The sequence below is a fragment of the Acomys minous genome (genome assembly GCF_964271855.1).
Source record: "Acomys minous genome assembly, chromosome: 10".
In the NCBI taxonomy this organism is placed as follows: Eukaryota; Metazoa; Chordata; class Mammalia; order Rodentia; family Muridae; genus Acomys; species Acomys minous.
This window is the reverse complement of record NC_140491.1, coordinates 68,651,434-68,675,104: the sequence shown is the minus strand read 5'-3', so window position 1 is coordinate 68,675,104 and position 23,671 is coordinate 68,651,434. Positions and strand designations below refer to the sequence as shown.

At 51.8% G+C, this 23,671-nt stretch overlaps 1 protein-coding gene across 4 annotated transcripts in view; it reads right to left on the bottom strand.

Annotated features, from left to right (window-relative positions):
* Positions 1–23,671, bottom strand: part of USP20 (ubiquitin specific peptidase 20) — a 33,137-nt gene that overhangs the window by 5,654 nt on the left and 3,812 nt on the right. For 2 of the 4 annotated variants that reach the window (XM_084799944.1, XM_084799946.1), the window contains exons 2-17: positions 20,165–20,262; positions 17,263–17,358; positions 15,393–15,446; positions 12,498–12,560; positions 12,072–12,203; positions 10,493–10,577; positions 9,885–9,954; positions 8,490–8,603; positions 6,988–7,066; positions 3,878–4,325; positions 3,393–3,533; positions 2,990–3,105; positions 2,665–2,837; positions 2,122–2,216; positions 770–803; positions 585–630 (exon numbers count right to left, since the gene is read on the bottom strand). In XM_084799944.1, coding sequence (XP_084656070.1) covers positions 585–630; positions 770–803; positions 2,122–2,216; positions 2,665–2,837; positions 2,990–3,105; positions 3,393–3,533; positions 3,878–4,325; positions 6,988–7,066; positions 8,490–8,603; positions 9,885–9,954; positions 10,493–10,577; positions 12,072–12,203; positions 12,498–12,560; positions 15,393–15,446; positions 17,263–17,343 — 1,731 coding nt within the window. In that variant the 5' untranslated portion in view covers positions 17,344–17,358; positions 20,165–20,262. Of the gene's footprint in view, positions 1–584; positions 631–769; positions 804–2,121; positions 2,217–2,664; positions 2,838–2,989; positions 3,106–3,392; positions 3,534–3,877; positions 4,326–6,987; positions 7,067–8,489; positions 8,604–9,884; positions 9,955–10,492; positions 10,578–12,071; positions 12,204–12,497; positions 12,561–15,392; positions 15,447–17,262; positions 17,359–20,164; positions 20,263–20,477; positions 20,632–23,671 lie in introns of those variants that run through there. The other 2 variants (XM_084799945.1, XM_084799947.1) reach the window with 2 other exon arrangements.

The following is a 23,671-nucleotide window of genomic DNA, read 5'->3' as shown; positions in this document are numbered from 1 at the left end:
CCTGGGCATCCAGGGGTGCTCACAGGGAGGCTCACAGATAGCGCTTCTGCCCAGGCCTGTTGCATCTATGTAGTATACTCCGCACATGTCAGAGACCTCCACATGAGAGCTAACAGCCCGGCTTTCTCTCACAAGGACTAGCAGTCTATATGGTGTGGCTGCCAGAGGCGCTGCTAATGAGCTGGGCTGGTCCCTGTAGGGCTCTGCCTCTGCCCCAGCCTGCCATGCTCTGACCCTGGCCTGAGGACTCTGAGGAGCCTCTCAGCACACCATGCAGGCCGCAGTCTGGGACTTGTCTCTGCTCCAACTACAGAAGACTGTGCCAACCCCAGCTGCATTGCTCACATGGGCAGACCTCAGAAAGCCCCCAAGACAAGAGTGAGCTCAAGTTCAGAGGACTCCTGTTTTGATGGGACTCTCTGTCAGCACTCCCCGGGGTCTCTCACTCAGAGCACCCCTGCAAGTTTCATGCCCCCTCTGTGCTTGTGCAGGGACAGGGTCAGTCTTCACAGCGCCCCACAGGCCACTCCGACACCCCCTTCCTCAAGGACCCTAGCCCAATACCACCAAGGTGTCTCACTCACCTCAGGCAGACATAGGACCTTACAATACTTGACGCCATTCCGAAGCCTACAGAGGAGGACATGAGAGCCGGGTCAGTCCCCTCCAAATCTAGTCACCCTGGAGGCCAGCACAGTTATCTCAGGAAACCCCAGGGGAAAGTGCAAGCAAGAGAACGCTGGGGACAGGCCCCCAGAGCACAACTTACTTCTTACACCGCTCACAGCTGTACATGTTGTCACCTAGCACAGGGGAGCAAAGCGCAAGAGGTCAGCAGGGAGTGGAAATGGGGACACAAAGGACAAATATGAATGACGTTCAAGGGGAAAGAAAACTGGCAGGAAAAGATAGGATTCCAGAGAAAGAACTGAAAGAAAAAAGAAATGAAGGAAGGAAGGAAAGAAGGAAGGAAGGAATATTTGGCCCTAGAAGCATGGAAACTCCCATATGGGCAATACTACAAACAAACAAAAAGGCAGCAGACAAAATAGGAGGGACCCCAACACTGAAGGCAGGAAGGTGACGGTCTCACATTCCTTACAAAATGAGCTTGAGGGGGCTGGAGAGATGGCTCAGAGATTAAAGGCACTGGCTGCTCTTCCAAAGGTCCTGAGTTCAATTCCCAGCAACCACATGGTGGCTCACAACCATCTATAATGAGATCTGGTGCCCTCTTCTGGCCTGCACTGTATATGTAATAAATAAATATTTTTTAAAACAAAAAAATAAAATGAGCTTGGGGCAGAGAGAAGGCGCAGGCGAGCTGGATGACAGAAGGTGTGGTCTACCTATAGGACAGATATAAATGGAGGACAGTTCTGAGCCATGTTTGCACTCTTTGGGAGGCACCATGCTCCGTAAGGAAGTAGGAGTCTCATGCATCAGGAAAGCAGAGCAGCTAGCATGTAGCTCAGTGGTAGAGCACGATCCTAGCAGATATAAGGCTCTGCACTCTATCCCCACACCGAAAAGCAGGAGGTGTGTGTGCACGAGTGTGTGTGTGTGTGTGTGTGTGTGTGTGTGTGTCCATGCGTGCGGTGGGGTCACAACAAAGCAGAATGGTGGCTATTAGGGACCGGAGAAGGGGGATACAGGAGCTGTCAATGGATATGGCTTTGTTTTTGCAAGCTAAAAATATTCTGGGAATGGAGGTGGTGGTGAGTGTAAGGTGATTTTAATATATACAACACTGCTGGGCATGGTGGCGCACGCCTTTAATCCTAGCACTTTGGAGCCAGAGGCAGGCGGATCTCTGTGAGTTCAAGGCCAGCCTGGTCTACAAAGCGAGTCCAGGACAGCCAGGACTACAAGAGAAAGCCTGCCTTGGAAAAAAAAAAAAACAAAAACCCAAACCCAAACCAAACCAAACAAAAACCCAAAACCCAACCAAACAATAATCAAAGAACACAAAGCTAAAGTGAATTACCCCTCTACCCACTGAAAGGTAGAAATAACCACAGTTCAACAGCCAAGAGTCACAGGTCCATTTGTAAACCATTAGCCCTGGGCTGCAGGGCAGCTAAGGCATGGCCACAAGGGGGCGCTTCACAATATCCTCACCCTTCAGTTCATCAGCAGCAAAGAAAGCAGCCAGGCAGTCTTCCAGTGTGACCACAGGCCCCCAAAACCAGCTTGGGGTACAGGACACCACGAACCTAGACAGGAAAGGGTGACAGGCACTGTAGGGCCTGGGTATGGGGGTGTGGTCCTGACGGGCAGCTTGACACAGCCCAGGGCTGGACATTTTGTGTCCAGGGCTGGGGGGCAGTTGAGGGCGCTTATGTGCCCTTCCCCTAGGCCAGCTGCCTTAGAGATTAATAACGCTGCCTGTAACTCCTCAGTTCAGGCCTGGGCACAGATGCAGCCTCACTTCTACCTGCTGCTTGGCCACTCTCTAGTTGTTACCTTCAAGGAACATCTAGTCCAGGCTATCCCAAAGTAACCAAGACCCTGAACCCAGCACACCCCTCTGCATCCTCTGGCCACCAGCCCCCCAATCTATGGACTCTCCACAGCCCCATGAATGCTTGTCTCTACATTGCTGGTAGACCCAGGACAGGCAGGACAGACTGGACACCCCAGCTAGCAGGAGGATGGGCATACCGCCGGATATACTCCACAATGAAGGCCAGCCAGCCCTGGGAGGAGTAGCTGTCCCCACAGGCACCCGGCTTGGCTGGTACATTCTGGTAGATGGCAGAGTGAAGTTTGGCCAGGTCTTCCTTGCCAGGGATGGGCAGTGACAGGTCCTGGAATGTCTCCACAGTGGTAGACACCTATGGGGTGAAGATCAGCCTATTACCCACCTCGGCCAGCGTCTGCTGCCCTGGCAGATGAGGCAGACAGCCTGCTCCTGGGGTAGGGAGCCCCAAGGGAGAGTCCACCCTGCCCGGGTGGTAAGCAGTGCCAGCTTCCCCTGGACACCCACCCGGTCACAGGTGAGACACTGCACCAGGCTGAGGACAGAGCCATTGAAGACGTCTGAGATGACACTGCGGTAGCTCTGCTCCTTCCGCCTCCGGCCACCCGTGCTCGGCACCTGGGCTGGGAACACAGCACAGGACTAGGCCAGCCTCCCCTGTGGCAGGCACAGGCAGAGAGGCTTCCTCAGCCACACTTTGAAGCCCTCACTGTGGATCACATGATTGGTTACATGTCACCCCTAGGCACCTTAGCGCCACTATTTATAAAATAGGGCTCCCTCTCACATCCCAAGGCTGTTACAAGGGTTTAAAGGCTCAAGTGAGCCGCACACAGCCTGGACCAAGGTTGCAAGTGCCCCCAACTGGCCACCATGCCATCCCCAGCTGTGCTCATCACTGCCCCCGAACCTTTCTTGAGCACGTACGATGGCCCCATCCTCACAGGGCTTGCCCGAGGAGGGCTGCTGGACAGCTTGGGATGGCCCTCGTGGTGGTGGACAGGGCTGCAGGGGCGAGAGGAGCTGCGAATGTGGGCTTCGTTGTCTGGCTCTGGGGACAGCAAGGGGAGGTACTGGGCCAGGGTGGCCAAGCTGGTGCCCTCCATGCCAGCATCCGATATTCCTGATTCCCCACATTCTCCTCCATGCCCAGCCCCAGCGAACACACTGGGAGGAGTTATCCACTCTGTTTCCAACTGACGCTCAAAACTAGGCAGGCTGTGGCTCTGAAAGCCCAGTGAACCTGGCGCCAAGGCTGGTCCCAGCCTGTGGGAGGGTTTAGAGCAGAGTGTCCTGCACTCCACTGTTGCATGTGAGCGTGAGGCAGGCAACAGACACAGGGCTTACAGGCTGTGACTTCCCAATGGCCCAACCAGTGACCAGCTTGGCAGATACCTGGGGTCCGGCAGGGGCTGGTGGACCTAGGTGTTGGTGGCTGGGCCTCGCTGGGCCGGTCCTCAAGGGAGGCCATGGCTGTGTCCACATCAGCATCCTCGTCCACCTGCTCCGAGTTGGTACGCTGCTGGCCCCAGGAGAACTTGCGGTCCTTCATTCGCTCCTTCTCAGAGATGGCTCGGCCTGCCTCGTCTGAGACCAGCAGCTCCATCTCAGCCTTTGAGTTGCCTCCACCACGCCCCTGCCCATCACCCTCACCCCTGTCACTGCTTGAGTCACAGGACAGAAACTCGTCCTCTGATGGGCTCCGGTCGCCATCACGCCTCTCATCTGTGTCGCTGGAATCTGAGTCCCGAGCATCACTGAGTGCTGCCACAGCGGCTACCATGGGCTCCTTGAGCTCCTCATGAAGCTGGTCCATCAGGCAGCGTAGGAACTCCTGGGTGTCCTGTAACCAGGACCGTGTCACCGGGGCTTTCCAGGCATAGAAGAGCCACTGTGGGCACTGCTGCTTCTGCCCACAAGGTTCTGGCAGGCACTGTGCAGACAAGCGGCTTAGCCCCCTGAGGCAGTCTCCACCATAGTTGTGTGCTGGCCCCCTCCCAACCAAGGCTGAGAGACAACAGGACTCCTCTCAGGTCACACAGCATACAAACAGCCATGGGACCTGGGTGTAAACCACAGAACCAACTCCAACTGCTTCTGCAGGGTGGCAAGAGAGACGAGAGGCCACATCCAGCCACTGAGCAGAGGGCAGCAGGGCACCAGGGATCTGGGAAGGGTAAAAGTGTAGGATACTGAAAGCTACATTTGTCAAGAGCACTGCACCAAATAATGCTACCCAAAAGGCCAGGCAGCCAAGCTGATCCTTTCTCTACTGTTGTACCTTCCTGCTTGCCCACATGCCCCCACGCAGTGTGTGACACAGTGGAAGCAGGAGAGGCCCTGGAAGCAGGGCCTCACTCTCCTGACGTACGTGGGTAGGACACAGATCAAGTTGCTTCCCCCAGAAGGATGCTGTCATTTTGAGGACCCAGTACCTAATCCAGCCCTGCAGGAAGCGGGGAGGTGGCCTGCCAGCAGAGCCAGCTACTGAACTGGTGATGGCCGCAGACCTCAGGGACCGAGGGCATTGGAAGACATGTGCTCCAAGCCCAGCTGAATCTGATGATCCCCAAACTACTCCTGGACCACATGAGGGAAGTGGGCTCCTTGGCAGCCAGAGCCAACTGAGGTTCCACCTTTGATGGAAGACCCTGGGAGAGGTGGGTGGAACCCACAATGGCCTCTGTGCATTAGGAGGGCAGGAAAACATGGAAACAAGTCTTCAACTACCTCCCATCACTTCTCCCTTTTACAAGAGGAGGGATGGCTCTTGACACACCAAGAATATGGACCTGAGCATGAGAACCAGAATCCACATGGAAAACAAGAACAGGTAGGTGGCATGCGCTTGAGTCCTACCGCTGGGGAGGCAGAGACAGGCAGGTCCCTGGAACTGGCTGCTCAGCCAGGCTCAACCTAAGCATCAGTGAGCATCACACACACAAATAGGAGCTGTGCCAACGGAGGTGAGCTGTGCTCATGGGGATGATCCCTAAAGTCGTCCTCCAACCTGCGCGCGCGCGCACACACACACACACACACACACACACACACACACACCTACCTTTAAACAGTAAGAGCTCTGTGTGTCCCTTGCCAAATTCTCAACCCACATGGAAGCACAAGATAGCCTATGGCCACCAAGAGAGGCTACAGCTGTGCCAGGCTTTAGACTCAGAAACACAGCTTCTGCTGGGACCCTGATGGATGTCACATAGTAGCCAAGTAGCACTACTGGATGGTGTCCACCCTGGCTGAAGGCAGCACAGCTCTGCCCAGAGTAAAGGCCACTTAGTGGTAAGGGACAGGCTCAACTTTCCCCTTGCCCCATCCCTGCCCCTGTGCTGTGTGGCCTGGATGTATAGCATCTCTGAGCCTTGCTCCCCTGTGACGTGGGACCAATGTTCCCCCTTCGTGGTAGGCAATGAGCCCAGGTCTCTGCAGTCACCATTTCCCAGAACGGGAAGTGCAGAAGCAGTGTGGACTTTCTCAGGGACCCCAGCCTGGACTGGGTGGCAGACAAGAGAGTCAAGGCCCCTCCAGTGCCCAGCACTGCATCAGAGGGACCAACATAGAGGCAGCAGAAGAGGTGACCCAAACAGGTCAGCTCTGACTACAGGTTAGCGAGGGTCCCTGTCATACAGCAGGCCCTGTGGGCTCTGCATGGCTTGAGGAGCTCATATGGCACAGCTTGCTTTCATAATTTCCTCCCTTTCTTGGCTTCCCTGGAACTCACTGTGTAACCAGGCTGGTATCGTGCTCCAGAGACTCACCTGCTTCTACTTCCCAGAATGCTGGACTAAAGGTGTGTGCCACTACACCTAGCCTGTGACTTTCCCAACAGGACGCTATGTTGGGTTTCAAAGGTGCTCTCTGAGTTTTAAACAAGTTTTTCTTGCCAGGCATGGTAGAGCATATCTTTGATCTTTGATTCCAGCACTCAGCACTCAGGAGGTAGAGGCAGCCCCCAAGTCTGACCCCCTCCACCCACTAAAGAGCAGCACATAGCGCTGCACGCCTACAACCCCAGAGCTAGAGAGGCAGAGAAGGGGGTCTCACGTTTTCCTGCTTAGTAAATCTAGCCTACTTGTACATTCCAGGTTGTCAAGTGCTCCTGTTTCAAAAAACAGGGTGGAGAGTGATTAAGGGAGGACATTCAACATCAGCCTCTGTCCTCATGTGTGTACATGTTCGTGTGCATGCAACACACACACACACACACACACACACGATGTCTGCTGTGAGCCCAGGACAGAGGGACAGGTGTGCTGCAGGTAGGTGCTGGGGTCTTTCTCCGCTGCCTATTGGCTGTGTGACTGGTATGGGTGACTTGGTCCCTTAAGCCTCAGTTTCCTTGTCTGGAATGCAGTGCTAAAGACCAGCAGGTTACTGGGAGTCCTCCTATCCTTGTGAGTAAAAAAGCTCAGATAGCAGATGCCTGGCCTTTCTGCCTGCTGTGAGGTCTGCTCTGGCTGGGCCAGTGTCTGAGCAGCTAGACAGCTTACCTGCTGGGCATAGCCTCGGAACATCGGGTTGACCAACTTGATCCCATGGGACAGGCTGGTGGGGACCACGTAGCTTGGCCTGTGGGAAGACCAAACCTGCTAGCCCAGGTGGCCAGCCTTGAGCTAAGACATTTGGAGAGGCAGAGGGCAAGGCAGATGAGACTCCACAGGGGCTGTTCCCACCACCGCCACTGGCCCCGATGGCCAGGAGACAAGCCCACAGGGTCCACATCCAGAAGCAAGGACAGCAATGCTAGCTGTTGCCTCAGCTTTTCTCATCAACAGTATGTATTCATTGCTGAAAAACCCAAGCGCTCACAAAAGTACAACGAAATACTATTAGCAATGTGCTCCCACTAGAGAGTGCAGCACATTAGGACCCTAGCGGTATCCCTAGAACATCAGGCTAAAGTGCACTCAGGGCCCCGCCCCCCCAGCAACTCTGACCTCTGACCTGTGACAGAGCACACCATCGTGTCCTAATCCACTTCCAGACCTAGTACGTGCCTGTGGGCTCATGTCCAGGCACTCCCAACTCTACTTTTACATTTGTTCTTTTTGCTTGCTTGCTTTTGGAAGCTTGAGGACCATTTTGTTACAGTTTGGGAGGAAAATAACCAGGCAGGAATGTTGTAAACCTTTGCAGCTGCTGGCAGGAGGGACAGGAGGAAGAGGGAGAGTCAGTCGAGCCTCCTGAGTTAGGGACTAGGAAAGCAGGCAGGCTTGGCAACAGAGGTCGGCTAGCGGCTGCCAGGAGCCTTTAGGGAAAGGCTAAGGAGCCCAGGGGGTCAGGACAAGTCAGGTGAGGGGTTGGGCCCGGGTGTGAAGGAAAAGCAGAGAGGGAACTAATGAGGGCCTGTAAGCAACTGCCCTTCCTTCCCCTTGGCGCGGAGGCGGCCCAGCCATGCTTCTCATCTTTACATCCACTTCCCTCTGCCACAGCCCTGGCCTGGCAGGCACCTAGCACCCCTGTGTAAGTACCCCACCCTCAGGCACCTAGCACCCCTGTGTAAGTACCCCACCCTCAGGCACCTAGCACCCCTGTGTAAGTACCCCACCCTCAGGCACCTAGCACCCCTGTGTAAGTACCCCACCCTCAGGCACCTAGCACCCCTGTGTAAGTACCCCACCCTCAGGCACCTAGCACCCCTGTGTAAGTACCCCACCCTCAGCCAGAGACTTCGCTGAGACCTGACACTGGCAAGATGGTCTCCAGGCCTCAGCACAGACATCTGTCAAAACAGCTGCCACCCAGGCCTGACATCAGCTCAGACCCCTAGCTGCACTGTCGCAAGTTCTGTGGCTGGGAAGGAGATGGATGCCACAAGCTCTGGACCTCTGTCTCCCCACTCATCAACCAGAACTAGATAAAACTAGGCATGCCGCGCAGGCTCAACATGAGCATGTGCGTGCTCTGGAAGAATCCACAGAGTGCGCTCCATAAAGAGAGGATGGGCAGTCCCGCCCCACACTCCCAGCCAAGGGCAGACCGAGACACTCACCTTTTCTTGTGCCAGACCTCAGAGATCAACTTCTGGTAACTTTTGCACAAGGCTGGCTTCTTGTCTGTGCGCACCAGGCCCCCGCACTCCAGGAAGAACTGGGTGAGTGGGGGGCTGGGTTGAGGGTGGAAGGCCAGGACAGAACAGAAACGGGAGGAACTTGGTGTTAGTTGGAGGGAACCAGACAGTGGCAGCTGAGTGAGTAAAGGTGCCTGTCACTGAGCCTGATGACCTGAGTTTGATCCTCAGAGCCTAAATGGTGGAAGGAGACAGGCAGCTCTTAAGGTTGCCCTGACTCCACCAATGCCCACACATACGCACAACAAATAGAGTGTTTTGTTTTGTTTTGTTTTAAGAAACAAAGTGAGCAGCAAAAGGCCAAAATGGCCATGTAGAATGAGGCCACCACACCCAGAACGTCCTGCAGATAACTAGAAGGAACCCACTTAGATCAAAATCCCCCAAGCCCTCCCTCTCCGTAGGGGACTCTATGAGAGACAGGGCCTGGAAGTACACAGTAGTCAGGTTACTATGGGGTGCTGGGACAGGCCCTTTCAGAGGAATTTTGGATACATAGAACAACGTCAGACATGTATACAGAACTGTCCTCCCAGATTTTTCTAGGTATCCATATCTGTTCCCTTTCCCCCTTCTTCCTGCGTGTTAACATACAACTACACATAGGACAAAGGGAGGGCTGCTGGGTTTGCTTTGTCATTGCTGGGTCAGAGGTGTGGGGTGTGGGTGTAACAATGAACACACACACACTCTCAATCACAAATGTGTAGGGGCCTCCACTAAATATGCCCTCACCACTCCTGGCAACCTCCCTTTTAAACCTTTTTTAAAGTTTATTTACTTTATGTAGGCGAGTGCTCTATCTGTACCATCTCAGTATAGATGGTTGTGAGCCACCATGTGGCTGATGGGAACTGAACTCAGGACCTCTGGAGGAGCAGCCAGTGCTCTTAACCACTGAGCCATCTCTTTAGGCCCCACAAGCTCCCTTTTCTACAAGCTTGGTTCTGCACCTCCCACTTCAGTAAACGTTGACGTACACTCCCCACTCGACTGGGTTACAGTGAGTTTACTTGCTTGCAGATAGGCTACATGTACACAGTATTGGGGTGAACCCCAGGGCCTTGCACATGCTATGCAAACCCTCTACCAGTGAGCCATGGCCTGCCTATCATGCCTCCTCCTCTCTGCTCATCTGAGGGCTAACATGAGACTTGACGAGGCGGCAGTCACTAGGCATGGCTGGTTTTAGGGGTCTTGAGGTGTGTCTTATGGAATGTCTATGGCCAAGGTGCACTGCACAGGGTGAAGGCTGCTGTTCTTCCTAAGGTTTGGCTAGGGCCACCCCCGCCCTTCCTTCAGGGGAGGACAACCTACCAATTGGACAAGGCCTGCAGGGCGGCGTTCATGTAACAGGAGTTCCCCAGGTTCTTCATGCCTGTGAGGCCTAAAGGCAGCATGGAGGAGAAGGGCTGAGCGTCCTGTGGAGACTCTGCGCTGAGCTCTCCACACCCCAGGCCCTACCAGAGCGCAATGGGAGCATTCCACCCAGAGCTCTCCCAGGAAGTCAGCACACTGCTGCTCAGAACACTTAAGCAGGGCTGCGTGTGCCAAATAAACGGGCTCCTTAGCCACTCTGCCCAGCTCAGACTCCAACAACACAGACCTGGAGGCCACACAGCACATGGCCTATGGCCAGTGCACCATGCAGCCGAGAGAGAGAGACCACATCTTTAGAGACAGCATATTCTGTGATCTGCCACCCTGCCCTCTGTGTCATGGCAGTTGGAGCCAGCAAGACCCTGGTGCTGTCCATCACCAGCCTGGCCCAAAGCTCCCAAGACCCTGGTGCTATCCATCACCAGCCTGACCCAAAGCTCCCAAGACCCTGGTGCTATCCATCACCAGCCTGACCCAAAGCTCCCAAGACCCTGGTGCTGTCTGTTACCAGCCTGGCCCACAGCTCCCTGGCTGCCAGCCATTACCTCGAGGTTTCAGGTCATCATCCTCTGACTCGGACTCTCCTTCATCAGCCACAGCAATGGGGACAGCTTTCAGAGGGTGGGAGTCCTGTGTTAAAGACCCAGAGTGAGGCTGGGCGCTGGTGGCTCACGCCTTTAATCCCAGCACTTGGGAGGCAGAGGCAGGTGGATCGCTGTGAGTTCAAGGCCAGCCTGGCTTACAGAGCAAGTCTAGGGTAGTAAAGGCTACACAGAGAAACCCTGTCTCAACAAAACAAAAAAAGACCCAGAGTGAGAAAACTGGGGTGAGGAAAGAGGGGACCTCTTCCTGAGGAAGCACGAGCAGCCCTGCAGCATCGGCCCAGCTCTGAGTGAGCTCAGCACAGTGAAGAACACGGAGCAGGAGGGGAGACGGAGACGAGGGACACTGTTCTGGGAATCCCCAGACTTGCATTTGATTTGCAAGAACTGCTGCTTCCTTTACAAGACCTTGGTGGCAGGAGAGGAACAAAGTAGAAGCATGCAGTCCCAGCCCCCTGAGCCACTGCTAACCGCCGCACACCTCTCTATGCTTTTACCACTTGACACACACAGCGAAGACGGACACTATTGAGTGTTAGAGTCTGAACAACTTGAGGCTGTAGAGTCATGTCAGTGGTTTGGAGAGCACACAGCTCCCATATCTGGAGGCTCATATCCGCCTCCCCCAGCGCCAGGGGATCTGATCACTTTCCCTTGCCTCCTCCAGCTCCTGAACTCATGAGCACAAACACACGTGCATACACAGAGGAGAAACACAATCTTTTTGTTTGTTTGTTTGTTTGTTTGTTTTCGGTTTTGGTTTTGGTTTTTTCGAGACAGGGTTTCTCTGTGTAACCTTGGCTGTCTTAGACTCGCTTTGTAGACCAGGCTGGCCTCGAACTCACAACGATCTGCCTGCCTCGCCTCCCGAATGCTGGGATTAAAGACGGAGAAACACAATTTTTTCTCCCCTCATTTTAAAAATTAAAGATAAAAACTTTACAAACATCTCTCAGTCACACTCAATGCTTGTCCCAAGTAGCTATCGACAAGTTGTGTCAGCAGGAAGTCAACAGAGCCACACACACACTCCAACCTGCACATCCAACCTACACACTAATACGATCCCACTGCCCACAGCCTGGTCTTCCAGGGTTGCTAGCCTAGCCTGACAGATGGGATGCTGCCCCTATCAGGTACCAGCCAGGCCAGGGCTGAGCCTGCCATCCTGAGGAGCGCCCAGTGCCCTGCTGCTGCGGGAGGGACTGCTGTCTCCCAGTGGTTTCCACAGAGCATGCTGCAGAGACTACGTTCACACTCCTCAAGATATACTTTAGATGTAGGACCACCAGGGACCCTCTGACCCCATAGGCACGAATGGATCCATACATCTACCCAGTCCTCCCTGCTCCTGGTCATCTCTATGCCCCCTCAGCCCTACATGGGCCTTCAAACAACTGTGCTCAGCACGCTTGCTGACAAGAGCTCCTGGCCACATGCTTCCTTTAGATTCCTGGGCTCAGTTCACACTGCCCCATCTGAACGCTGTTGCCAGCAACCAGCCTGAGCCGGAGCTGTGTACCTGCTCTGACAGCTTGGCCGAGGAGCTGGACAGGTGGACTGTCAGGCGCTGTTCGAGAAAGACTTCCCGCTCACAGGCGTAGCACCACACCCGGAACGTGGTCAGGTTCACAGTCAGGTTGTGCTTTTTCTCCTGGAGGGTAAGATCCAAAATAAGATGGACGACACTGTGGCCAAGCAGGTGGCCTGCCTCAGCAAGCCCTGCCTCCTGCCCCAGCCCAGGTTAGCTCTGCCAGGGTGGCCATCCACCAGACAGGGCTAGTGTGCGGGTCTGTGCCTGCTTTCCTTTTAGCAGCTGTGCTGTGACTGTGACTGACTGTGACTGCTCTCCTTTCTAGGCCCAGTCGCCAAGGCCTGGGGCAAGTAGATGGGGCTGGGAGGCTGCTGGCAATGGCTGTGTCCTGGGTTTCCTGGCCACCAGACCCACCTGTGCGTGAATGCTGCTATGGTCAGCAAAAGACTCTCCACAGCCAACGTAGGGGCAGGTGACCTGGGGAGAGAGGCAGTGAGAGTGCACTGGGGCCCACAGAAGAGACAGTGTCAGTACTGTGAGTCCGTAACTCTACCCCAACGCAATGTGGCTTGTTGATATCCAACATGTGACTGAGGGTCTCCATCCCCAAAACAACCCAGGCCTGCACAACCGAGGATGAGGGTGGCCACCAACTGGCCCTGAGTGGAGTAGACACTATGTCCAGATGCTGGGGCCAGAACCTGTCCCTTTACTTCATGGGCCAGGAACATAGGGCACTGAGTCGGCAGTGGATGTTCAAAATACAGGGTGGCAGCAGCTGGAACCCGCGATAGGGTCTGCTCACCTCGGACCCCTGCCTTTGGCCTCACACTTGTCTCTTCCAGATCTGACTCCTCCCAAGCCCAGTCTCCATCATGGACCTTCACCTCAGTTTGAAAGGCAGTGGCCACCACACTCCCCCTTCCCCAGGAGTGCCAGGCGTCAGGGACAGACAGCACAGGATAAGCTTTGGCTGTGACCGTAGGGCCATGGTCAAAGCATAGCATCCTGTGCTCTGGAGGACCTGGAGGTCCCCTGAAGAAGCACCATGTTTCTCTGAGCCCTTCTGGCTGTCTCCTGGGTACCTGCTGGACTACAATCCTCATTCTGCGTGACAGGCCAGGGTACAACTGAAACCCTGTAACTTCTACAAAGACTGACTTGGTGTTTTCACCACTTAACATCATCTTTTTGTTTCTGCTGGTGGCTTTCTGTTTGATTTAATTTTTAAGACAAGGTATGCCAGGTAACTAGGGTGGCTATGTAGATCAGGCCGAGTGCAGACCTGTGACAATCTTCCTGCTTCTGCCTCCCATATACTAGGATTACAGGTGTGCATCATCACACCCAGCTTGCTGGAGTCTTTTTTGTTTTTGGTTTTTTTTGGCTTTTTGAAGATTTTTTTTCTAGAGCTGGGCATGGTGGTGCACGCCTTTAATCCCAGCACTTGGGAGGCAGAGGCAGGTGGATTGCTGTGAATTCATGGCCAGCCTGGTCTACAAGGTGAGTCTAGGACAGCCGGAGCTACACAGAGAAACCTGTCTTGAAAAACAAACAAACAAACAAACAAAAAAAGGATTTTTTTCCTGAGTGTGGTGGCACATGCCTTCAATCCTAATACTTGGAAGGCAGGTGGATCTCTGTGAGTTCAAGGCCAGCCTGATCTCTACAGTAAGTTCCAGGACTGTCAGAGCTATGTAGAGACTGGTCCTGACTATAATAAACAAACGAACAAATAAATAAATGAAACAATGAAACTTTTTGGCTATCAATGGTGGCACATGTCTTTAATTCTAGCACTTTGGAAGCAGAGGCAGGTGGATCTCTGAGCTCAATGCTAGCCTGGTCTACAAATTGAGTTCCAGGACAGCCATGGGCTACATAGAGAAGCCCTGTTTCAAATAATAATAATATAATTTATGGTAAAATATATTTTTAAAAAGCCAAGTATGGCGGTGTATGCCTGTAATCCCAGGAGGCAGAGGCAGGCAGATCTTTGTGAGTTTGAGGCCAGCCTGGTCTACAAAGCGAGCCCATGACTGCCAAGGCTACAGAGAAACCCTGTCTCGAAAAAACGGTTTTTGTTTTGTTTTGTTTTTTGAGACAGGGTTTCTCTGTGTAACAGCTCTGGTTGTCCTGGAACTTGCTCTGTAATCCAGGCTGACCTTGAACTCACGGAGATCTGCCTGTCTCTGCCTCCTAAGTGCTGGGATTAAAGGTGTGTGCCACCACTGCCCAGCAAAAAATAAAAGGGTATTTTAAATAATTTTTTATTTTCCTTAAAAAAACAAAACAAAGAAACAGGGTCTTACTAAGTAGGCCTGGGTGTCCCAGAGCTCACTATGAGACCAGGCTGGCCTTCAACTCACAGAAATCCTCCTGCCTTTGCCTCTTGAATGGCAGGATTAAAGGTGTGTATCACCACACATGGACTTTTAAAAATAAAATTTAAATAACATTTTGCATGATTATAAAATATGTCACATACTTATATAAATGTTGGCCAGGGGGTGGCGGCACACACCTTTAATCCCAGCACCCAAGAATCAGAGGCAGGTGAATCTCTGTGAGTTTGAGGCCAGCCTGGTCTACTGAATTCAATTCCCAGCAATCACATGGTGGCTTACAACCATCTACGAGATCTGGTGCCCTCTTTCTGGCCTGCTAGCTTACATGAAGGCAGAACACTGTAAAAATAATGATTTTTTAAAAAAGATTTATTTATTATTTATACAGTATTCATACCAGAAGAGGGCCTAGGTTACATTATAGATGGTTGTGAGCCACTATGTGGTTGCTGGGAGTTGAACTCAGGACCTTTGGAAGAACAGACAGTGCTCTTAACTTCTGAGCCATCTCTCCAGCCCCATGAAACTTTTTTAAAAAGAAAATTTGAATATTATTTACAAATAAAAATGAAAATTACTTATAATTCTACTTTCTGGAGAAAAGCACCACATCTTGATATACCTACCTAGACTCTCTCTCTCTTTCTTTCTTTTTTCTTTCTCATTTTTCTTTTTGTTTTTGGAGATGGAGTCCATATAGCCCTGGCTATCCTGGAACTCACTACGTAGATGTAAAGTCACCACCCCAATTTTTCACTCTGATGAATGGCAACCTGAGCAGTAGGGGGTCCCTAGGTGCTGATGGAGATTAACCTCTGAGCCATCTCTCCAGCTCTCCTTTGTTTTTCTTCATGGCTGCTATCCTAGAGCAGTCATCCTAGGGCACATCCCTGGAGCCCACTGGGGTTAAGTACTCCTAGGCCAGAGCTCAGACTGACTCTAGAACATGAGCATCCTTTACCTGGAGGCAAGCCCATAGGTTAGGTCCAGCAACACCACACGACTGGCAGGTGCCCTGCGGGAGGGTGGGAGGAGAGAAAGGTGTCAGTGGCCGAGGGAGGGAAGCACAGGACGTCCTCTCCAGTCAGCTGCAGCGCACACATCCCAAAGGCCTCGGTGTCAGAGGCCTTCACAGCGCACCACCTGTACACTTTATCTGAGTGAGTTTTTTAAATCACATGTTTGTATTTCAGATCCACCAGCTAAACCTTAAATGGGCTAGCAGACACTCCCACTGATCCCCAGAGCCTCCCCGATGGTCAGGGCTCCTTTTCCTCTGTGATGTCAGCTCTGAGTGGAGGGCTCCTATGCTGACTGAAAGGCAGCCTCACAGCTTTCATCAGCAACATCCTAGCAAGGAGTCTGTCTGAGCAGCCCCTGACCTCTGTGCTGGATGCACTGTCAGCTTCTGCTTTCATCCTTGTCTCTCTGAGGCTTTGTTTTGTTTTGTTTTTGTTTTTCAAGACAGGGTTTCTCTGTGTAACAGCCCTGGTTGTCCTGGGTTTGTTCTGTAAAACAGGCTGGCCTTGAACTCACGGACATCTTTTTGCCTCTGCTGGGATTAAAGGCATGCACCATCATGCCTAGCTTTCTTAAAGTGGTTTGTTTATTTTATTTTGTATGCATTGGTGTTCTGCTTGCACGTATGTCTGTGAGAGAGTGTCAGATTCTTTGGAACTAGAGTTGCAGACAGTTGTGAGCTGCCATGTGGTTGCTGGGAATTGAACTAGGGTCCTCTGGAAGAGCAGCCAGTGTTCTTAACCACTGAGCCATCTCGCTAGCCCCTTCTAAGGCTTTTATTTTATTTTATTTTATTTTATTTGTTTGGTGTTTTGAGACAGGGTTTCTCTGCATAGCCTTGGCTGTCCTGGACTCGCTTTGTAGACCAGGCTGGCCTCGAACTCACAGTGATCTGCCTGCCTCTGCCTCCCAAGTGCTGGGATTACAGGTGTGCGCCAACACCCCTGGCCCTGCTCTGAGGCTTTTTAAACACCACTGGCCTTGTTCTGGAAGTCTCTGGATACCCAGAGAGATGCTGAACACAGCTGAGTCTTTCTGCCAGAGCCAACTGATTCTCTCACAGTCCTCATCTTCGTCCCTGCTCTCAGATTCCCCTAACTCCTGCTCCTTTGAAGAAAAACTTTTTGGTATGCTCACTTCTTTTGTTTTATTCTGAGAGAGGGCCTCACTGTGTAGCTGGAGCTGTCCTGGAACTCTATGTAGACCAGGCTGACCTGGAACTCACAGAGACCCACCTGCTTTTGCTTCTCATGTACTGGGATTAAAGGCGCACACCACCATACCTGACAGCCTAGGTCTTGCTAGCCCTCCAGCACGGAGCCACACCCTTAGTCTATGCTGGCTCTTTACAGAATTTTACTTCAAAACCCAGAAGATGACAATGGCTGTATGCCACTTAGCGGGGAAGCTCATTTTCCCCTGTAGGTAAGTGTCCCAAGCAAACTAGGGGTTATATCTGTAAGGACGTATGGGAGGCTAGGGTGTGGCTGGGCAGTACCTCACTTGCCCAGGCTGCCAGAAGAAAAACAAGAACCACCTCTGTCCGCTCATTCCTGCCTTATGAAGGCGGTGTATCCAGCCAGAGGAAATGGATGGAGCCATTAGTGGCCCTCAGGGGGTTGATTTAAACTGATTAACGGCAACAGGACCCAGCCTGGAAGAGAGCTCCCAAGCAGATGCCAGCAGGGCCATTACGCACAGACAGCTTTGCAGAGCTGGGGGCAGGGCAATTCTGCCCTGCCTCACAAAGGCTCTCCCAAGCACATGGCAGCCCTAGGCTGGGCCCCAGTTCCTGAGGACTGTCTCTCTACCTTAGATTTAAGCAGCAGATCCTCTTTGGTCACCTCCCCTATGGAGTCCAGGTGAGGGCAGAAGTCTCTGGGGTTCCCCATTCTGGCCAGGCTCCCCTGTAAAGAGACACAGCAGACCCAGGTTAGCAGCAGCCAATGTTGATAGTACCACAGGGAGTGAGAGGTTTCTGGCCTGGCAGGTTGCAACCTCAGATCGACATCATACAAGCTGGCAACCCAATAGGCTGCTTCGCCTCCCTTGACATAGCCTGAGGAGAGAACAGCTGTCCCATTAGGGTGGTATGAGGGTCCACAGAGGTTGTGGGTGTCAGAGTGTGGCCATCACAGGGCCCTGTAGACAGCATACTGCACAATGCTGGGTGTGAGGCTTAGACTCACTGCTGGGTGTGCCCATCCCTCAGGAACTGTACACAACCCTATCCAGACCCGTGGGGCTGCAGGTGTTTTCAGGAGGAAGTCAAATCCATGTCTGTGATCTGCTCCACCAAGCAGGCAGGCAGAGAAATGGCTGGCTTTGCAAACTGCCTTCTCTGAAGGAGCCTGCTTGCCCTGAAGCTGCAGTCTCAGTGGAAAAGCTCAACTAAAAGTCACATATCACAGGCAGAGCAAAGTGGCACTGCCTTCAGGCGCATCCAAGGACAGTGAAAGTGGCTGAGCACTAGCAGACAACCCACTCAGGAAGCAGGGTGCAAGAGCAGTGTATCTGGGTGACCAGTGGCATGGGACAGAAAAATTAACTGTGCTGCTTTAGTCTAAGTGACACCCTCACAAGAAAAGCAAACTGGGATGGATGCTCTAAAAGTCCTAGTGCAGAGGGGCTTAGTCCCTGCACATGTGACAGACAGACATCCCTCCAGATGTTCTTCTGTAAACCCTTTCCTTTCTCTTTAAGTCAGAAGAGGAAAAGAAAGAAGAGAAGAGATGAAATGAGATGAAGAGAAGAGAATCTGCCTGGAAAAATCAATGCTTTCCTGCCAGTTGGGGGGCACTGCAGACCATCCAGGCTATAGTCTGGTCACCTGGCAGATGTGCTGGACTAGGCAGGCTGGGGAGGGCACACAGGACATCCTGCCATACATTTGCAAAAGTCTGGGAATCTGATTATTTTAAAAGGAGACACTGGGTCTGTAGTGGCGCAAGCCTGTAACCCCAACACTGCAGAAGTAGCAATAGAATCAGCAGTTAAAGGTTGGGGCTGGAAAGATGGCTCAATAGTTAAGAACACTGGCTGCTCTTATAGAGGACCTGGGTTTCCTTTCCAGCGCCCACATGGTGTTTCACAACCATCTATAACTCCAGTTCCAGAGGATCAGACACCCTCTTCTGGCTCCTACAAGTACCAGGTAGGCAAATGGTAAACACACATATATGCTGGCAATACAATCATACAAACATAATAACTCAAAAAAAGAAAAAAAAAAGGACACTGTGCACAGTAGCACACATCTATAATCCTAGTACTTGGGGAGGCAGAGGCAGGAGAATCGCCGTGAGTTCGAGGCCAGCCTTATCTATAAAGTAAGTCCAGGACAGCCAAGGTTACACAGAGAAACCCTGTCTCAAAAACACAAAACAAAACAAAAGTTCAATGTCACTCTCTGGTACACAGAAACTGGGAGGCCAATCTGGGGTAAATGAGACCTTGTCTTAAAAAATAAAAATAAGGTTGGGTGTGGTGGTGCATGCCTTTAATTTCAGCACTCAGGAGGCAGAGGCAGGAGGAGGATCACTGTGAGTTGGAGACCAGCCTTGTCTACAAAGTAGTCCAGGACAGCCAAGGTTACAAAGAGAAACCCTGTCTTGGAAAACAAAAACAAAATAAAAATAAGCCAGGTAGTGATGGTGCACACCTTTAGTCCCAGTACTTGGGAGGCAGAGGCAGGCAAATTCTGTGAGTTTGAGGCCAGCCTGAGGCCAGCCTGGTCTACAGAGTGAGTTGTAGACCAGCCAGAGCTACACAGAGAGACCCTGTCTCAAAAAAAAGAGAGAAAGAGAGGGAGGGAGGGAGGGAGGGAGGGAGGGAAAGAGAGAGACAGAGAGGAAGGAAAGAAGGAAGGAAGGAAGGAAAGAAGGAAAGAAGGAAGGAAGGACAGAGAGAGAAAAGGGGAGGGAGGGCAGGGAAAAATCAACAATTCAGAGTAAATGACAGCATAGTCCACAAAACACCTGTTTCCATACTCCAATACTTCAACAGGATCAGTTTGGGAAGCTGACAGCTAATTCCGGCTCAAACTGCTGCCAAGAAAAGTTCAAATCAACCAAAGGTGCACGTGGAGCCAAGAGGGCCCTTATTGACAACCAGGGTGCCGTCCCCTGGTCCAACCAGTGGACACAGCATGTCCCCTTTCCACGCACAGGGTCAGCCAGGCAGAATGTGAGACACCGTGCTGATGGTGCCAGCCACTGCACCAGCCCAGTAAAAGCCCTCCCTGTCGCCTAAGCTGCTGTGACAACCCTAGCAGTACAGAGCAGGAGCTGGTTCCTTCTTGTCTCAAGTCTCACCAGGTCCACAGGTTTCAGGCCTTGCTTACTTGCTCACTTTTTTTTTTTTCCGAGACAGGGTTTTTCTGTGTAGCCTTGGGCATCCTGGACTCACTTTGTAGACCAGGCTGGCCTCGAACTCACAGCGATCCGCCTGCCTCTGCCTCCCGAGTGCTGGGAGTGCTGGGATTAAAGGCGTGAGCCACCACACCCGGCACTTGCTCACTTTTGAGTGCGCTCTCTCTCTCTCTCTCTCTCTCTCTCTCTCTGATTTGTTAGCTTAATTTCTATTTAGAGTGTGTGTGTACAAGCAACAGCATGTGTGTGGTCAGAGGACGACCATGGGAGTCAGTTCTGTTGCTGCACTACGTGGGTCCCCAGGGTGTGGGCTCTGGAGGCAAGTAGAGGAGGTGGGACCCACCTGAGTCAACGGCACCCGCAGGAGGCAGCCAGCGTGTGCATTCTGTTGACAGTGAGCAGCTCTGAGGCGCTCTGCAGTAAAAGCCTTCAGCAAGGTCCCTGCGGGCGAACAAAGCATTTCCAATAGAATCTACTTTAACATCACTCCCAGTTGAAAACATCCCATAGCTCCTGGGGAGGCCATGCAGTGTGGGCTGTCTGGGGTTCCACAGGCCTGGCATTCCTGGACAGTGACATCCCACTTCTAGGACAGCTATAGAACTGGACAAGACGCCCTGGCCCCTCCATGCATCCCACCGAGTCCCCCAGGTCACCTTTTAAGCCTTTCCAAAACCCTGAGCTGCTCTGATCACCAAGTCTTCAGCCACCGGGGGCTACGACACCACCTAGTTAACTGGAGTTGCCACTGCCCCTGCTTCCTAGGGTGGACCACAGTCTCCCGGATGTGGGCAGTTCAAAGAGGGAGGGGTAGTTAGAAGATAATTTTTAAAATGGCCACATGACAACAACAGGGTTCAAAGTTCTAAATTCTAAACCTTACTTGAAGCCAGGTTTTGTTGGTCAGTTCAGAGGGCAAGTACCTGCTGGGACTGGCTCAGTGCTATTTTGGGCAGAGGTGGGGCTTTAGTGTCTCTGTCACATGTGCCATCATTCCAGAGGGATGGGTTGAGGAACGGGGAGCCTGGTTATGGCCTTGGTGGTCAGAACAGAACCACAATGCAAGCCTATTTTTTTCCCCCACACAAAGTCTTACTATATAGGCCAGGCAGGCCTAGAATTCGCTGTAAGTTTCAGGCTGGTTTCAAACTCATGACCTTCTTGCCCCAGACCCCATGGGAGAAAAAAGCTCAATGGATAACAAGCCTCAGAATCTATGCTAGGAAGAGACAGGAGCGGCTTCAGTAAGTTTGTCCATGACCAAGCACCTGGCTACTTGGATGGCACCAGCTTCACCGCGGTCGGAATTGTCCACACAGAACCTGGCTCTAAGTCCGCTATCAAACTTTCCAAATGAGCAGATATAAGTAGCTTGGCCTTTATGGGTCACATCAGCATTGCTTAGTTCAAGGACCTTACAGGACGACCCTGGCCCACTGCACCAGTTGCTGGCACCTGCTGGATGCTGCTATGGTATTTGGTTCTGGAGCATGGGCATGCCATCCACAGTGCACACAATGCACTTTAAATGAGAGAGAGAGTAACCCCACCTGTGATGGCACATACCTATTATCCCAGCACTTGGGGTGCTGAGGCAGGAGGATTTTGAGTCCCAGGTTTATCTGAGCTAGAGAGAAGGGTCTTTTCTTTAAAAGAAGAAGAAGAAGAAGAAGAAGAAGAAGAAGAAGAAGAAGAAGAAGAGGAGGAGGAGGAGGAGGAGGAGGAGGAAGAGGAGGAGAGGAGGAGGAGGAGGAGGAGGAGGAAGAGAAGGAAGAAGAGGAGGAGAAGGGCAGGGACCTGGCTCAACTGGCACAGTGCTTGTCTGGCATGCATGAAGCCCTAGGCTTGAGTCCCAGCACTGTGTAAACTGGATATAATGGTACACGCCCTTAATCCCAGCATTTGGGTAGCAGAGGCAGGACCATCTCTGTGAGTTCAATGCCAGCTGGGTTTATATAACATGTTCCAGGCCAGCCAAGATACATGGTGAGATGCTGCCTCAGACATAAATAAATAAATTCACAAATAAGTAAACAAACAAACCGAATCTGGAGATATAGCTTAGCCACTAAGAACACTTTTTGCTTTTCCAGAGGGCCTGAGTTCAGTTCCTAAGATTCACAACAGTGGCTCACAGGCACCTATCACTCCAGCTCCAGAGGAATACCTTGCCTACTTCTCCAATAGTGTACACACACACAGAGAGATATATGCAAACACACACACAATAAATAAACAAATAGATAAATAAAAGTAAGCCAGGTATGGTAGCATATGTCTTTAATCCCCATGGGTTGGGGGAGGGCAGAGGCAGGTAACACTCTGACTTTGAGACCAGTTTCATCTACAGAAAGGAATTCTAGTCAGGATACACAGTGTAACCCTGTCTCCAAACCAATAAAATAAAAATAATAAAAATAAATAAATAAATAACACCTACACACACAAAACAGCCTGGTGATGGTAGTGCACATCTTTAGTCCCAGAACTTCAGAGACAGAGGGGTAGGCAGATCTTTGAATTCTAGGCGAGTCTGGTCTACAGAGTGAGTTCCAGGACAGTCCAGGCTACACAGAGAAACCCTGTCTCAAAAACAATCAAACAAACAAAAAGAAAACAAGAGCATGATGACACGTGCCTTTAATGCCCAAACAAAAAGTGAAACCAAAACTACAGAGAAGGGAAAAGGAAAGCAAGGGAGGGCAAGGGTGGTCCTCTTCTCTTTAAAAGAAGGGGGGGAACACCACTGAACAATTAGCAAGCTAGTGTATGGACTACACATTAGATAATAGTATTTTTAAGACTTTACCTTGGGGGGGGTGCGTGCATGTATGCTTATGTGTGTGGAAGCCAGGGGTCTACCTTGTTTCTTGAGACAGTTTCTCTCACAGAACCTCAAGCTCATTGAATAAGCTACTCTGGCTGGCCAGTGAACCCCCAACTCTCGCCATCTCCAGTGCCAGGATTATAGGCATACGCCACATACCCAGGTGTTTCATGAGTTCTAATGACTGATCTCAGGTCATCAGGCTTGCTGGACCAGCACTGTTCTACTGAGCACCCCCACCCACCCACCCAGCACTGATAACAGGTGCACTGCTCCACCCTACCTCCCAAACTCCTACGTTGACCTCCTGAGCACCAGCACCCTAGCGTAGATGGGTATTTGGAAGTAAGGACTTTAGAGAGATAATTAAGTAAAAATTAGGTCTCTGTGGTGGACCTAGTGGGACTTACACCTTTGAGACTGAGACACAAAGACGCAATGGAAACTGTCAGGTGGCAATGGAAGAGAAGGTGCTCTCTAAACCCTAAAGCCACCTCATCTTGAGCTCCAACCTCAGGAACTTGAGACATTACTTTCTGCTGTTGAAGGGTCCCGCCTGAAGCACTTTGTCACAGCAGCCTTGGAGAATGGTTACTATAAAGGTTTGCAAGAGAACGACCATTCTCTGGCTGTGTATGACGATGACGACGATGTCCTCAGTCTCTGCTTGAGATACTTGGGCATAAAGGGGCCAGGGTGTCTGTGCTTACTTTCCATGAGTCAGCAACAGTGACACCAGGAAATGCAGATATGTAAGATAAAGAAAAAGAGCCAATAACCAGTGACGGTAGGAGAATGAAAGCTCACTGTTTCACTAAAGCTCAAGTGTCCCTCTCAGACAGGGACGGCAGCTTCACTTGCCACAGAAGAGCAAAGCCTCTTGCTTGAGGCCACACAGTGAGGGGGAGGACAGAGCTGATAAGGAGCCATCGGTGTGCCAGCTGGCTTCAATAAAGGCTGAACAGGGAAAAGGGGAGGTCCATTAAAGCACAGGGTGCTGGGTACAGGCTCCCTGAAAAACAG